The sequence below is a fragment of the Plodia interpunctella genome, chromosome 25 (assembly GCF_027563975.2).
Source record: "Plodia interpunctella isolate USDA-ARS_2022_Savannah chromosome 25, ilPloInte3.2, whole genome shotgun sequence".
Taxonomy (NCBI): Eukaryota; Metazoa; Arthropoda; class Insecta; order Lepidoptera; family Pyralidae; genus Plodia; species Plodia interpunctella.
The window spans coordinates 3,920,952-3,938,205 of NC_071318.1; the positions used below are offsets into that span (position 1 = coordinate 3,920,952).

The 17,254-nt window shown below is 35.7% G+C and overlaps 1 protein-coding gene across 5 annotated transcripts in view; it reads right to left on the reverse strand.

The window, feature by feature from the left end:
* Positions 1-715: 715 nt before the first annotated feature.
* The window catches only part of LOC128680825 (cell adhesion molecule Dscam2-like), a 153,568-nt gene continuing 137,029 nt past the window's right edge, over positions 716-17,254 (reverse strand). For 4 of the 5 annotated variants that reach the window (XM_053764262.2, XM_053764261.2, XM_053764264.2 and 1 more), the window contains 15 exons: positions 12,957-13,039; positions 12,030-12,164; positions 11,411-11,563; positions 10,558-10,687; positions 9,772-9,935; positions 9,480-9,659; positions 8,876-9,073; positions 8,073-8,273; positions 7,258-7,418; positions 6,061-6,208; positions 5,379-5,496; positions 3,628-3,800; positions 3,053-3,163; positions 2,052-2,141; positions 716-1,612 (listed from right to left, as the gene is read on the reverse strand). In XM_053764262.2, coding sequence (XP_053620237.1) covers positions 1,584-1,612; positions 2,052-2,141; positions 3,053-3,163; positions 3,628-3,800; positions 5,379-5,496; positions 6,061-6,208; positions 7,258-7,418; positions 8,073-8,273; positions 8,876-9,073; positions 9,480-9,659; positions 9,772-9,935; positions 10,558-10,687; positions 11,411-11,563; positions 12,030-12,164; positions 12,957-13,039 — 2,074 coding nt within the window. In that variant the 3' untranslated portion in view covers positions 716-1,583. The remainder of the gene's footprint in view (positions 1,613-2,051; positions 2,142-3,052; positions 3,164-3,627; positions 3,801-5,378; positions 5,497-6,060; positions 6,209-7,257; positions 7,419-8,072; positions 8,274-8,875; positions 9,074-9,479; positions 9,660-9,771; positions 9,936-10,557; positions 10,688-11,410; positions 11,564-12,029; positions 12,165-12,956; positions 13,040-17,254) is intronic. The other variant, XM_053764263.2, reaches the window with a different exon arrangement.

Below are 17,254 nucleotides of genomic sequence, written 5' to 3' on the forward strand. Positions count from 1 at the left end.
TTATTTAAAGGTTATTCTGGTCTGATCTACTAGTTTAGTACAGTCAAGATGAAAACAGTTGTTGCTGGACATTCACATAAAACAAAAAATAATATTGAACAATCGGCTGATTGTCAAAAATACACGTGAGGTCCAACAGAAATATAAACTTCAGAATTGTGACAACCGTGTAATGATCAAAAAGTTAAGCCAAAAGAACTTCACATATTTCAAAACACTATATAATTTCTTGAGCGACACACGATAGCGCGTTCTAAAACTAAATATCGCCATCTAGTGACATAAATATTCAATTTTAATATTGGCGATTAAACAATATTTACTGTCTAATATATTGTTAATTTGTACAAAACATTCTAATGAAGATCACAACCGTAAGGTAGTCGACAATTTAATATACCAGATCGAAATATATCTAGTACAATTATTTTCTTACTGACTGTACCAAAAATATGAAAGAAAGAAAGAAAAAAAAACGTTTGTTTAGCACAAAAAAACATGACAGATAACACTGGACATGTAATACTATAAAAATATTGTACTAACATGGTCTTCGCTCAGCAAATGAAATGCACGGAATGGTCTGCGCGAATGAAATGCACGGAATATAAGCATATTCCAAGCGGAATACAATACTTAGTTATTTATTCCGAGCTCCTTGACTCAGAGTCAGAAAGACATAGATTATTTTCTATGTCTTTCTGACTCAGGGGAATCAGAAAGACATAGAACATAATCAAAATAAAGCGGATACACTAGGGAGTACTCAGTTATAGAAACAATTCAAGATGCAGCTTGCTTTCAATAAAACAAGAGTAATTTGCTAACATTTATTAATCGCCTAAATACTTGTATAGAAATAAAATAACAATCGTTTAGATGAATAGTCAGTCTTGTTTTAGATATATTCTTAACGATTCTTATTGAGAATCCATTCACCCCAATGTTCAACATAAAACGTACTCAATACGCGACTAGTTTATTTTGGTTATAATTTAATATTTACAATTTTATTCTTTCTTATAGGAATAAATATTGTTTGGAAATTATTATTGAAAATACAATACTAATGGCTATATAAATTACATTTAGGTACATTTTATAGTTCTATCTAAAAAGTACTTAAATTATAATTAAAACAGTAACAAGATCTATATCAAAGTGAATAACAAAAAAATATTAAATCTTAATCAGAACAACTTTCGTTAATACTGTCATGATTTATAAATCTCTTAAATTAATTAAAATTATGGGGCACCAAAATACCTAATAATACTTCTTCGAAATGAATACTCGTTTGAAATGTTTGAGATTATTCAACAAAATTGTTTAACAGCCTTGTTTTTCATGTAACAAAAATATACACTACTGATGAAGGTAGTGTAATATTATTTTTCATTTATAATATAATAATCGAATTACATATCTGCAAAGAGGCTACCTACCTCATAGGAATTTAAGTATTGTTTAATTTATTTTGTTATTCTTGTAAGTTACACTTGTAAGAAATGGCAACTAATTTATTTTGTTAGAACCTGAAGTAATTACAAAATGCTTCAAAAAGACAGAAGTTCCTTGTCTAGTTACCTATGGTGAGGAGTTCTGCATACTTCTGGAACAAAGAAAATATTAAACCGAATAGTTGTGCTCATATTTCTAAATTTCAAATAAATAAAAAATACAGTTTTATTGTTTTGAAACAATAGACTAACACATACAAAAGTTGTTGTTGAAAATGTTTTGATGTGAATAGATTTCCTTGACTTGTACTTACCTATATAAAAATAATAGATGCGTATACACTTCTTGTTTTTATAAAGTCAAGAAAATCTGTTTTTTTTGTATAAATATTATGACTATATTATTATTAGTAACTCTTCTTGTTTAATTCTTATTTATCTGTATTATATATAATGTACCTGTTGACAATGACAATGTAACAAAAGTCTGAAAATGATATGTATTATTGTATTTATGAAACATTTATGAAATTATAGGAAAATAAAAGATATATATAAATTATATATTCACTTAATTCGATTTTCACTTACTTCTTGGCACACTTTTGAGCGTTGATTTTGATATACTGTCGCTATCCTCCGACTCTGAACACACTTGGAAACTGGTTTCTGAAAAATACACTATTATGCGTTCGAATTCATATTTCTTCATAGTCGTGTTCATTCCTCATGGCTGAGGGTCATGATCATTGCGTGGAATGAAACACACTTAACAACCTTCTTGCCAATGGAGTTGGTTGATGTTGCCTTCTCCATTTCACACAAAAGTTTAAATCCAGAGTGTAGTGGGTAGGGAAGGTAACCACCTTACGATGTTTTCCTTCACCGGAAGCAAATGGTGGGCGATGATAACTATTACGCATTAGTCAGATTGGTATACAAACTCATGTGGCACGTAGGATTCGACCTGGGACTTTTCGGTTCACAGTCTTAACCATTACACCACCACCTCTTCAAATTAGCGTTCAAATTAGGTATGCTTAAAATTCCACATTTGCAGGAATTCCAATCAAAGTTCTAAGTACGATTCTAACGCAATCGAATCTCATGTTATCAATATTCATCGATTTTTTAAAATGTTGCATTGAACCTTGGACATTTGGAGAGTTTGTTTGAGTTTCAACATTCACAAAAAATCGCAATCGAAAAAGTCCAATCCTACGAATCGACCGATCCAAAATTTTAGATTGTCGAAGTGAATTTGCTTAGAAACATCGAAAAAAATAGAGAAAATTATTTGAAACTATTTAAAATTAATTTAATATTTTGATGAGAATAAGAAAATAGTAAATCACATAAAATCATTTTACGTGACATAAAATTGTAGTACTTACATTGTACGGTTATTTATAAATAGCTTTATGCATAGAATTGTATAAATCAAAAAGCCAACTACCAGAAGTCCAGAAACCAGTAAACTATGGAGAAAAGGTGGTCGAAACTCCATACAACTTGCGTTGTTCGTCGACAGACGTCAACGCAACGTAAGACGACGGAGCAATGGAGCCGCGCACTTAATGTAATATTGTTACCAGTATCGTATCTGCTATGCTTGTGTCTGCTGGGCAGGTCCTGGTTCTCCACGTGGCCGAATGTACGGAACCCCACCGCAAACTGCGCGTACGGGCTTATCTCGTACAGTTCTACAATGGAGTTTTTACATTTATCAGTTTAAGAAATTAACGAAGAAACACAAGTACTCGTATAATATTTAAGTTCTTTAAAAAAAAACTTAAATATTGTGTATTAGCTGTTTCTACTTATGATAGCAAAAGTCTATTTGAGATATAGCAACGGATATTCAAACACAATTCTTCGTGGCTTTTAAGTTTCACTCTACTCTTGGCTCTATCTAACCCGTTAGGAAAAAAGACGTGATACTCAATCTGTATGTAATAATGTAGAAAAACAAAACATGTAGAAGGTAGAATGACAATATAAAAATACAACACAATATAACAAGTATGAATATCAAATTATTATATATATATATATCCTATACCTAAACCTCTTCATCGGATGAATTTCGCATTTGCATTTCAATTGTTTTTACTTAAATTTTTTAATTTTTTTATTTAGTTGTTAATCACTTTACTTAACTCCTTACCGTGTTTGCTGTTATTCCTCAGGTGTATGGGCGCACTATATATTCTGTTCTGAGCGTTCATTGCATTTTCTTTGACATTCGCCAAGTTGGTATGAGAAGTATTGGCCGTCAGATTACCGCTTTCCGATTTATTATCCGCGGCGATTGACTCGCGGTATTCCGTCAGGCCTCCTCTGAAATAAAGGAATATTGTTTGATTTAGAAACGACATGTATCTATCGATACGCCATGCCATCGATATGCGAACTGATGTAGCGATGTGGCGCGCTTTCATTACAACGAAGTGCCCTACAATCACGCTAATAATTTTTGTTGGTTCGCAATTTATTAAACGTTCCCGTACAACGAAAATAGTTTTATAGATTCTTGAATCACAATTGAAACGTAAATAAACATTGTGGTTGTCAAAAGAGAAACTTGTAAAGGGTAAAAAAAAATGGCGGACCACCAATAGATTCAATTGCGATGCAGCTGAAGTTATTAGCGCGATAGCGGCGACTGTGGATGCAAAGTTGTCGATGCAGCGATCACCAGTTACTTACATCGACATGTAGATGACTGGCGATTTGATGAACTAGATCCTAAACCTATTTTATAAGATTTTTATTTAACTTGCAATGTAACTGTGTACAATTTTGAAGCAGATATATTCAACCGATTCAGCTGAAATTTTGTACACACGTTTAGTTTGGATTACAATGCATTATTATAATAAGCATGGTGCACCCAGGAAAGGCTCCAGACTTAAGGAAATCCTTAACGGTTTATTGCACGGATATGAATTTATGGTTACCATAAATTCATATTCATAACCTAGGTTCCTGTGCTTGTCAAACACCCTTTGCAAAACTTTCACTAAGTCAAATAAGTTTTTGACACAAGATTATACCAAGTTTATATATTAAGACCAGAGAGATTTAGATCTTAATCTCTCTGGCAACAATAAAAGCTTGTGTCAGAGATTTAGATCAATAAGATCTAAATCTCTGACACAAGCTTTTATTTTAGATCTTATTGATCTAAATCTCTGGCAATAATAAAAACTTATTTGACTTAGTGAAAGTTTTGCAATGGGTGTTTGACAAGCACAGGAACCTAGGTTGATACTGTAGCGGGAGCCAGGTGATGGTCGACCGCCACCGCAGGGAGCTGGTGCGGCGCCGGGGACCGCGCGCGACAGACGGTGTCGTGTCGCAGGTTGTATATGTGCTTCCAATCGAAAACGCACTGTTTGCGCGATCTAGGCTTGTTAGCTTCTGTCCGTAGAGTCGTGAATATCTTGTGTGGCTTGTTATTCGTTGCGTTTGGTCGGTTTTTTACAACTGCGGCGTTGTGCATGTAGCGTGGTAGATGTTTTATTTTTTATTTTATTTCTTTCAAAGGCGCATAAGGTGCATAGAGATTAACATCTTTTGTTCTACGACTTTTGTCTAAACGTGATAATAAACATTTTCCTTGTTCCTTTTACTTGTCGTTTCTATAAAACATTACCTCTATGTTCGATTCTGCTACATAACGCTACTGTAGTGTCTCGTGTTGCTGTCTCGTGTTGCTTGGCTATTACATAGAGTTAAGATGTGTAGAATCGCAAATTAGATTGTTTTTTTATATGAAAAAAAAAAACTATGTATCACGAAAAGTCGTAGAATGAAAGTTGCTTGTTTTGATGTATCCAAGTAGTCTTTACGAGGTTTTGCGTTTGATACCAATAACCCTGTATATGTTTAAATATTAAAATAAGTACATTTTACCTTTGCCTCTTGAGAAGTATATAGATACAGCTGAGCAGACATATCGTCAGTAATATGGAACTGCACACTATCACAAGCATGTTGATGTCAAATAGTTCTGATGGCGGGCCCACTTCACCTGGAGAGAAAAACATTAATTTAAATGAATTTTAATTATTTATACTTATATAATTATATACTATACTACCAAATCTATCTTGTCTGGGCGTTTCGTTATTGCATCCTTAGCCACAAAACGTCGGAACCCAGTGTCTGCTATCTTTATTTTTACTTTGCCATTATTAATCTACAGATCACACTGTCATAGATCGACACTTATATTCCCGGCGATTTATTTTATTATATTTTATTATTTATTTATTATATATAGGATTATTCCCGGTGTTTGATTGGTCAAATCTGAAAGGTCATGTTAAACAGCTGAGTGGCAAAACCGTTTATAATTTGTTGTAAAAATCCGCTTCCCGTGAAAATTTCAGGAAATCCCTTATTAGTGTTTCCCTACACTGTCCTAGGAACTTACACACCAAATTTCAGCTTTCTACGCCCAGTAGTTTCGGCTGTACATTTTTCTGTCTGTCACTCAGTCAGTCACTCAGTAACGCAACAGCTTTACATGTAAGTATAATGTTTTTACCCGAGCGAAGACGGGACGGGCCGGGTAATAGTATAGATAACTTACTGCCGTCCTCGTTGTTGGTGGCGATGGTGTACGTGGAGGAGACACTGCCGGCGTCGTTGGCGGCCGCGACCCGCAGCTGGTACCACGCGCCCGGCGCCAGCGCGCGCAGCCACGCGCGGCCCGCCGCCCGCCACGGCTCCGAGTACGACTATTACCAACAACAACTTATTGTACTGGTCCCGCATTGTCGCCGTTTGGGACAAGTCGGTGGTAAAAGTCGCGTCAGTTGCCTTTACGCTTTACGGAGCCGGCTACTTGAATAAATTCTGATACCAGTGTTATGCCGGCTCCACACTGTCGTCGAACAGTTCGCGAAAGTTTGGCGGATTCGGTGTACCTACATTGCTGGTTTTTTATTGTGGTAAAAAAAGCACTCATACAAATTACTCAATGTTCACGCATGTTCGGCGAATAATGTCGTCGTATAGTATAACACTGAATGAATTCTGACGCCAGTTTTATGCCGGCTCCACAATGTCGTCAAACAGTTCATCAAACTTGTCTTGACGAACCTGTGTTGCAGTTGCAGGTCACCAGGTCTCCCGCAAGGTACCACACAATGAGCAGTATATGCATACATAGATAGTGAAAAATTATTGACATTGTGAATACGTACCCGTCTTATTTATATGTATATGTACTAGGTGCGCCCCGGGGCTCCGCTCCCATGGGAATTTCGGGATAGAAAGTACTGTATGTGTTATTCCAGGCTATATTCTATCCTTGTACCAAATTTAATAACAATCTGTCCAGTAGATTTTGAGTGAAAGAGTAACAAACATACGTCCACACATATAAACCCTCGCAAAACCTCGCATTTATAATATTAAATAAATAAATAAATATATTAGGACAAATCACACAGATTGAGCTAGCCCCAAAGTAAGTTCGAGACTTGTGTTATGGGATGCTGACTCAACGATACTATATTTTATAACAAATACATATATAGATAAACATCCAAGACCCGGGCCAATCAGAAAAGATCATTTTCCATCATGACCCGACCGGGGTTTGAACCCGGGACCTCTCGGTTCAGTGGCAAGAACCTTACCACTGCGCCACCGAGGTCGTCATATTATGTAGGATATGTCTACAAAAGGATCTTAAAAGGAGTTGCGAATCAACCATTTGGTAGGTACCAGATTATTATATGAGTAGGATATAATATGTACCTACTTATATTTTTAAACTCACCACAGAATGATGTGTTCTGAGCCAGGGCCGAGTGCCCAAAGGTCGGTACTCCAAGTCCCAACTTCTCAATTCACATCCACCGTCGTCCCAGCCCGCCAGCTGTACGGAGATATGGCTGCAGTTGCTCCAGAGCCAGTCGTTGGTGGTAGGCGCTATTGGTACTGACAAATCAAATTGGAATCAATGTAAAACCCATAAAACCACCTAAAAACCTTAATGTTTAGAAGAATCATTTTGAAGATTAATCGACAACGCGCGTGTGATACCACTGGTTTTCAGTCTGTAGGCCACGGTGACCACCTTCCATCTGGTGGACCACATGCCTATTTACTTGCTCAGTAGTCAAAATCGAGTAGAATGCTATGCTATTGTTGTCAAGGCTATGTGTTCCAACGTCATTTCGTAAGAAATCTACGGGAGGGATATAGATCCTAGGACGGAATTAAATGTCTCTAAGAATCAAACAAAAGCAACTAAGAGACGCATAGCCTAGGCAGCTGACAGGCAACAATAGCATTCTCAAGGCCTTGCGAAGGACGTCAGGCTAGCGGCTGGTTGTGAAATTACACTTTGTGCTGATCTCGGGCTTCAGCCCCGAAGATAAGAGACAAAAGTTTTGAAACAATATGTATTTATCAAAATATATTTAAATGGTTTTGTTATAAGTGTCACACATGCTCTTTTAAAAAGAAGATAATAAAGTGGTTAAAAGCACTGTGCCAGTTAGGTTAGCTTAATCCCAGATAATTTTCATCTCATTAATATTTTCAACATATAACAATACTATTTACTAATATTTTCGTTTATATACTCACCTCCCCCTAAAGTGCTAACATCCAAATAAGCCGGTTGCGACGTCCCCACTTTATTAGTCGCTGTGATCCTGAGGGAATACTTTGTACCGCACTTGAGGCCTGTCAGGACATGTTTCTGAACTCCTGACAAGTTGGGCAACTTGTTCGCCGGCCACGCTTCGTGCCAGGGGCCGTTGGCTTCTTTCCATGTCAGGCTGTAGCCTGGAAGATACGTCGTGTTGTAATAGCGTAGACTGAGAAAAATGTTTCTCATCTTCAAGATGCTCAGGCAAACCTGGGATTATTGCTTATACGGACCAAAGTCAAAGTAATAAGCTACCAATTAATTAATTACTGGTTTAAAGTTGACGTTTAATTGTTAAAAAATACATACTATAAATAATATATGTATATTAATAATCATATACAAGTGTTTGACCCTTCAATTCCCGCCCCGATCCGATTCTATTGTTGTTAAATTGTCCTTTATTTTCTCCAGGTTCAAAGGTTAAGGTAGCTTTTTGAAGAGTGAGCTCATCAGCTTCTTGTATTAGAGAAACTTTAATGAAAAATTTTCCTTAAAATTTCTCTAATACAAGAAGTTTCTCTAATACTTTAGTTTTCATTGAAAACTAAACTTTTACCATGTTATAGGTGTTATACTTTGTGAAATATAAATTGAGTCCTATGAATGCCAAATAGTAGGTATGTAAATATTCTGTCTCTGTCGCTCTCATTTCGAATGTATCGGTTCATCCTGCTGTCATAGGACTCAAGTTATATTAATTATTCAATTAATCAATAAGCAACTATATCATACTCACTGATTTTCTGACTGTAACTCCTATTGTTCGGGAAGTAAGGTTGCTCCCACTCCACCAATATGGAATCCTTGTAAGGCGTAGCTCTCAGAGTAGGGGCTTCAGGTAGTGGCAACACTATGATGGTGTATTCCACTGAGTCTGATCCGTAAAGGTTCTTTGCTAGGCAAGTATAGTTGCCACTCAGGGATTGGTCGATGTCTGAAAAGTTTAACAACGTTATTCATAAAAAAGTTAAAGCATATGTTTTTTCAATATTTATATTTTACTTAACAAAGCGACAAAACAGTTTAAAATAGGTATGTTTTAACTTTTTTATGAATAATAGGGATAGGCTATAATTTAAGAAGTTAACAGAAATGAAAATAGATGAATTAAAAATAAATTTAGATGAAGATTTTAACACGAATCAATATTGAAGTTTTAGCGCTGTAAATTAACATACGCCAAAGACAAAGCACAAGACACAATTTAAAATAATAAAATGTACAACAAGCGGCATTATCGCTATATAATAGGTAGTTAGTATTGCATAAAAAACATTGAAAGAAAATAATGGAAAGATCCTCCGCAAACCATTTATTTAATTAAATAATTTCTGACTCACTGTTGATAAGCAAGCTGTCGTCATGGTTCCTCGTAAACCTGGGGTGGTGTGTGATGATGTTCAGCTTGTGGTACCACACGGTCCTAGGGGGTGGTACCCCCACACATTGACAGACTAACAGTAAGGAACTACCCACTCCCACTGAAATGGTTCCGCCGAGAGAGGCCACGCCGGCTACCACTGGAAAATTGGTTATTAATAACAGATATATCTGACGCAATCGTTAACTTCATATTCAATTTTATATTGTTGATAGTAGATATTTAATGTAAAAATCACATAGATTACACACCTCTATGTGTCGGAGTATGAGACACCCTCCTTGTAGCAGCCCCTTCTCCCACACTAGTGCTAGCTGTAGCCCACACTTCATACGCCCTTCCTGTAGTGAGGTCCTTCACTTCCGCGGTGGTTCTGCTTGTGGACTCTACTCGGTGCGGCTGCGGTGGACCAGTGCTGTGGTAATTGAATATGCTGTATGTAAAGTTACGTGGCGATCCATCTTGAAAAATAGCACACTCGATCTTTAATTGACCGTGATGGAGACCATTTTCACCATTAAGTATTTTTTGTTGATCTATGGTTTTTGCACAATCGCAACTTTTTGAATTTGTCTGCTCGCTGTACAGTTATCAATGCAATGTATTCGAAACATTTAAATATTGGTTTAGGGCGGGACGAAGTGGATAAGACAAGATTTACCAACATTTACACTTAGTTGATAAATACATTTATATGACTTTAGTAAGACTTCGTTGACAAATAAATTAATATGACCTGTGACTTTATAAAAGAAGCTAAAACAAAGAGACGCCATGTTTGCCAAATCTCTAAGGTTGTGTGATGCTGTTTAGCGGCTGAAATAGACTAGAGTGAGAAAGATTTAGACTGTTACCACCTACATTTGTTAATTGATTTCCTAGGAGGAAAGGATGCGGTGAAGTTTGTTGCGCCGCTTCTACTTCACCTACGCTTTGGAAGACGGCGGTAGACTTGGTTTTAACTACATTTTTGACGTTAATAAGTGATACACAGTTAAATAAAGATTTTAGGATTTGGATTATGAATGTTTACGTACCTAGATGTAGGTTTGACATAGATGGTGTAATACAAGAGTTGTCCGTTAGGGTGTTCTGGTCTCTTCCAGCTCACAAGTAATGAGGATGCTGACATCACCAGAACTTTGATGTCGGCTGGCGGTCCAGGGACTGCAATATAAGATTGATCGATATTTTATCAATATTGAAGTATTATAACCAGAAGAGCTGGCGAATGATAGTATGGCCGGCTATACGGTTTGACCAAATTGATTTATTAATAAACAGATTGTAACTAATATTAGAGTTGATTGGTTGGTTCCTTGGGAAATGTAGGAGCAAACTAAAGAAGATTTCCCACAGGATCGGGAAGAATGAAATGTTTGGACATTACAGCCACTAACTGCAACTGGGGATGCGCCAGGATGAGAGAGAGAGAAAGAGATAGAGTAACCTAAAAATAGGGATATTTCTTCTAGTTGATTTTAATAAATAAATGATTTTAATCAATATCACTCGTAAAGATTTATCTATCTCTCTATCTTTGCGTTTTCCGGTCTTATTCAGGGCTGTGACGCCGCGAAGTTGATAAGCCTAGTTCATCATGTTGGTAGTTGATCATGTTGGTAAGCCTAGGTTCAGCGTAAAACATAAACCGTAAAATTGTGATTTTAAAACCGATCACCTGCCTGACATGAACCCTCCTTTGGAATGCTTATAATGTTTTTAAGCTGCTAAATGATGTCCTTAATTGCCTTGTCCACGGGAGGATACGGACGGAATGGTCCTATTCGAACTGAACCACTAACCAAAACATTTTCTATCTACTAGCAAAGGCATTTACGAGTATCAGAAGAAGTTCTGATATATCAGATAACACCAAATCTAACTCACCGTCTTGTAAAGTAGCACACACGATGGGATAGGAATAGGGCCCAGCGCCGAAATTGGAGAAACCCGCCACTTTGACTGTGTAGTTTGTGAATTTGCTCAGACTTTGTAGGTAGATTTCTGTATGTAGGGATGTTTGATTGTGCCACGCTCCATCTAGAAAAGATAGTTAGTTATCTTAACACAGACAAAACATACAAAATAAAATCAAGTGCGAGAAATTAGATATTCTATAGATCTTAAAGATGTCTGTTGTTGAAATCTGTATATATTATGTTACTGTTACTGTATAATAATTTTTCTTTAGTATTTTTTATAACAACTTGCTTCTCTAAACCGATATAACATTTTCTCCAGAGTTTGCCTCTAGGATAAGCCTGGTCAATTTTGTTCTTTCGTACCCATCAAGAAAATTAAATATAATCACATTGTTATCATGAAAATACGTATGTTATTGTTAGTCTTACAGAAGACTGAAACTAAAGTTAATTTTTCCGTCCATTTTTAGAGACGACTGCGATTCAGCCCACTGCGCCTAAACACTCACTGATGTATAATGATATAAAAGCATTTGATTCGATAAGTTGATAGATGATATAACAAGAGATATACTGATATATACCTTCAGTGGCATAAAGGATAGTATATCCTATTAGAGAGGTTCCTTGGGCAGACAACGCGATGGGTTGCCAACCAACCCTCAGTGATGTAGAGGATACAGCTGAGCACTCTATTGAAGATGGAGATTGTTCAGGGGCTGTAAATTAAATAAAAATGTATGAACAGGATAGTTTCGGTTTGTTTCAACGCCTGTTGTTAAAATATCTGATAGCTGTATGTAACATATCGAACGGATAGCGGTAAATACTGTTTTTCATAAGTGTTGCATAGGGCTAACTAGCAAATAACTTCAGGTAGATTTATTTAGCAGTTAGTTTATCTGTTAGATTACATTATTACATTTTATCAGGATGTGATTAACAGGCCTTTAGACTGAGAAAATCCGAATTAGATGTATACTAACTAAATGTCAAAAATAATTTATTGCTATCACAATGTGGTAGGGAACTGAGTATATAAAGAGTTACAAAGCATTATTGATTACTTTACAAGAAGAAAAATAAAATGTAAAAAAATCAATTACATGGTGTTACGTTTTTTTAGACGCTAAACATATATTTTAATAAAAATCCTGTATCCTTACGGCGTAGACAGAGCCAAAAGTCAAAAATATTTTTCTACACTCGAAGAGTTTTGATTTTATGTTACACAAATGTAAATGCAATGAAAACTTTTATTATTATTTTTGTATTTCTCATTTTTAAGATGCGTAAGACTGGGTTTTGCTAATACGGTCGAAATTGAAACTATAAGCTACCATTAATTATTTACTAGTCTTTGGAGTTTATAAAAGTTTATGTACTATGCGACTAGTCATTGGAACAGTTGCTTCTTGAAGAGTGAGATTAGTAAATTTTAAAAGACCTGTGAATTCTAAGCTACTAAATAAAGCTTTAGATACATTTTCGGTTATTATTATTATATTTACCTCCTTCCCTTGTATCTTGATACACAGGCAAAGAATATGGTCCGGATCCCGCACTTGTAAATGCTGACACAGATATGGAATACCTGAAAAATATATTTAAAACTGTAATATTAAATTCTATTCGCAGATTTATTAATGCTTGGTCTCTTGGTCATGTGAAAAAATCAGACCTTTTGTAAATTTGGTGCCTAAATGACAAACATTTTTAAAATATATTTTGAAACGTTAAGTCGCCAGCGTTATCTAACCAAATTATGTTAAACTTAAGTTATTATAATCGATTATAATAAATAAGCCATCTTATTATAGTATGGCTATCTATCACTAGATGGCGTTGTCTTAACATTTTGCTTGTAACAGATAACTATTAAGCAATAGGCCTAGGTCTGCCAAAGCCAACTTTTTATCTTGTTTACAAAATATGGTTGATAAATGACATTGTAGCAAAATGCATACTTTTTGAAAACATCTCCTAACGCAAAATCTTCATAAGACTTAAAAGATAGTACAAGTTACGAGTAATATTTGATCATCGTCATGTGACATGTTTTGAGATTTCACAAGAGAATCAAAGATACTTCCCGTTGATCATGAAATCATGAATCTTGGCAAGAAGTAAAGGTTTAAAAACTGGGGAAAAGTCGTAATTTAATCCCCCTCGTACAACATCCACAATACGATATGATTTGGTTCTATTCTAGGAACCAATTGAAATATAGCGGAATTTTAGAATTAGTACAGTTTGATCTATGCACCATACGCGCTGTCATTACGATTCGTCAATTTTCTTGTGGAACGAATCATTTACAAAAGCAGTCATTCACAAAACTGATTACTACAGTACACATTATTTTAAAATCAAATAGTACAACTATTAGTTCTTGTTAACATTTGAAAATTTGTAATGACAGCGCGGCCGCAGCGGTCGAAACGTTCTGAGAACCAACCATTTGCTTATTTTCTTTAATTCATGAATGAATCTTTCAATGTTGTGTTATACGACTGTCTTTGTTTATGCTTTCAAGTTAAAAACATTTAAGACTTCTTTTCATTGCTTAAAATTTAAATCACGTAATTTTTAAGATGGATGGTGTAATACCATAGAGCGGTAGTATTATAATAATGTCGTTTATATCATTAAAGTCAAACTGATCATTTCAGTTATAGATTTTCATTTTAACTAAACTATAAAGTTACCCCATTTATGTTATTAATTGGATTAGTTTGCACCAATGTAAATGGTACCATTTCGGACACAAACTATTTATTTATTTAGCTAAATACAACGGTGCACAATATGTATCCTTTTAAAGTATTTAGTAAGAAAAAATAGACACTTACAAAAATTTCTTACAGAAACACAATATTATCATCCTAAACACGTTGACTCACATTCGTCAATCTCACAAAATTGCAAACAATTCCTGACAAGCGTCTCCCATCTATCCACGAACCCATCACACTCAGGTTCCTGGTTCAGGAATGCGTTGAGATCCGCTGGCATGCGGCACAGCGGAGACTGTGCATGGGATACAGTACGTGTATGAGGTGTTGCGAACAGTTTTCGTGGTTGACAATTGCGTTGTAAAAGGCTTCTATTAGGTACATACAACAGACATAACTCATTATGAAGTTCAGTGGCATCGATATTACCTTGGAGTACTTTCAAACAAATTACTAATTGATAATGATCCCTACGAGCTCTTAGAGAATTAAGACCTAATACACCAAGTAGAAACAGAGTTGAATATAGGTGATAGTATCCCTAAAAAGCAAAATACAAAAATAAATGTACAAAGCTTAAATATTTTGCGTTATTACTTAGTTTATACTGTGTAGTCTTCTCCGACGGCATTGTAAATTATTATGATTTGGCGGACATATCCGCCACAGTGATGTCAAACAGAGCGAGTTCTTTCTGGCTGCGGACGTCTTAAGTAATTGCCATCGGTATTGTGCATTTGTATTATTTTGGTATAATTGTTATTGTGATACAACAAGTTATGACAACTGTTCATTGCGTTGTTTATATATAACTCCAAGTAAGTATAATAGTGGCTATGTCGTTAATTTTTCTGTTTCTTCATAATAAAATCGTTATATTATTTTTATCAAGGACATTTCTTCTGTATTTGTTAATTAGTAAATCACTTTATAAAAATGTATTCAGTTGGCTCCTTACAATCCTGCTTCTGGTGATTATGTTGTAGAAATAGATATTATTTACATTTTATAAACAGGCCATCAAAAAATATACTTTATAAATTTTGATATAGTTGTTATAACCGATATGACTAGCTGGGATAAGGGAGAAAGTTTTCAAAATGGGGTACTTAAAACATTCAAATCAATGTTTGCCTATCAGAATGCCGACAAAGCTATAAGGACTAATATTTTCAATTCATTACAGTCCAGTGCAAGCAATGATTATGAAATTAATAATATTTTTCACAAGATACCCTTCGCTTAAAATCCATATCAATACTCACGGGATATCAGCATTAGTATTTACTAAATTTCAGGTGCTGTAAAACGTTTTTCCTGAGATTTCGATGTTAAGGCTCTTTATCTGAGTCGAAAGGAAAACGTAATGTTACTCTGGTCAAGTCCTTGCAGCCTGACGAGAAGTGCCAGTGTGTTTGTTCTGCTCTACACCATCACAACGCAGACGGAGCTTGTTAGTGATATCTACGTTCCTGGTTACGAGGTGAGCCAACCCGAACTATGTCCAGCGTTCGGTTCTCAACTACAGTTAATAATATTTGTAGCTACAGCACCGTCCCATTTCCAACAAAGACATGCCATCAGAATGACTTGGGGTCACATTCATCCAAAAATACCGGTAGCCTTTTTCATTGGTATACCACCAGATTCAATCAGACCTCAGATTCTAAACGAAAGTTTACATTACAAAGACATTGTAATCGGTCGATATTGCGACACATATGAAAACCTTGCGCTTAAAAGTCTCTCAATGCTCGAATGGCTGAATATGTACTGTCCTCTAGTTGAAAGAATGCTAAAATCTGACGATGATATGTTTATAAACATACCGAGGTTGTTAAAATTTATCGAAATAACTAAAAGAAGAAATATTAAGAAAACGATATGGGGGAAATTGTTGGTGGATAGTGAACCAGTCCGTTTTAAAGGATTGAAAAACTTCGTGCCCGTTGAGCAGTTCCCTGACGAGGTATTCCCTGATTATTTGGCAGGTGGTGCCTATTTGATGACAACAGATATCACGAGAGATTTATTTACTGCTGCTATTGAGGCACCTTTCATTAAACCTGAAGATGTATTCATAACTGGTATTTTAGCAAGTAAATTACATATAAAAAAGGTCAATGTTTATGCTTTCTTTAATAAAAAGATCAAAGGTAACCCTTGCAAGATGGTGAGATTTATATCAGCGCATGATTACACAAGCACGGAACTGATCAACATATGGAGAGAACTAGCAACGAAGGAATGTTCCCAGACTCAATGGTTACCGGTATGAGAAAAGATATCAGTGATTAATTTAGTCTTATCACTAAACACTAAAACGTGGTTATGTCAATGAATTACCAATAATACAATTTTCTGGCTTCAACAATGATAACAATGATGTCGGCAGAAAATCTAAACATGGTCTGCATTCGTAACTAACACAAAAGAAATGTTGTCCTACTGAGACTTCGCTTATAGCAAAGCTAGTGTGTCGAATTCAGTCGTTGAATATTTCAATACTGCTGATACATTAGTACCTAGTCAGTTGGTGTAAATAATTATCAATTAAGCATATTTATCTATGTTTTTGCTGGTGGAGTGGTGGGTGCTAATTTATTTATCTTTCGCCACCAACGGGGGATCCTCACACCTTGGAGTCCAAAGTGTCGCGTGCAGGAACTATGTCCCGCATAGAGTTCTTTAAAAAGCATGTGAACAGATTATTCAGAGCCGGCACCGTGCATGTAATATGCACGATGCATGGTGTTGCATACGTGTATGGGCTGCGGTGACCACTGCCCATCAGGTAGGCCGCATGCCCGTTTGCTCACTCTGTAGTGTTTTATACTACGGTAAGCACTCATTATCATCATTTTTATTTGAGTAAGAAAGTGGGAGCCAGGCTCCCAGGCTGGTTCAACAAAGCGGGCCCAATTCAGTTTGGTGGGTTGGTATTAGCCTAATACCAACCCACCAGACTGAATTACTACTATTTGGATTATATAATTGACTACTTGACAATTTTACGAAATATGTTTTATAATACGCGAAATGTATCGTTATTTACCATTACAATGAATTTTCTT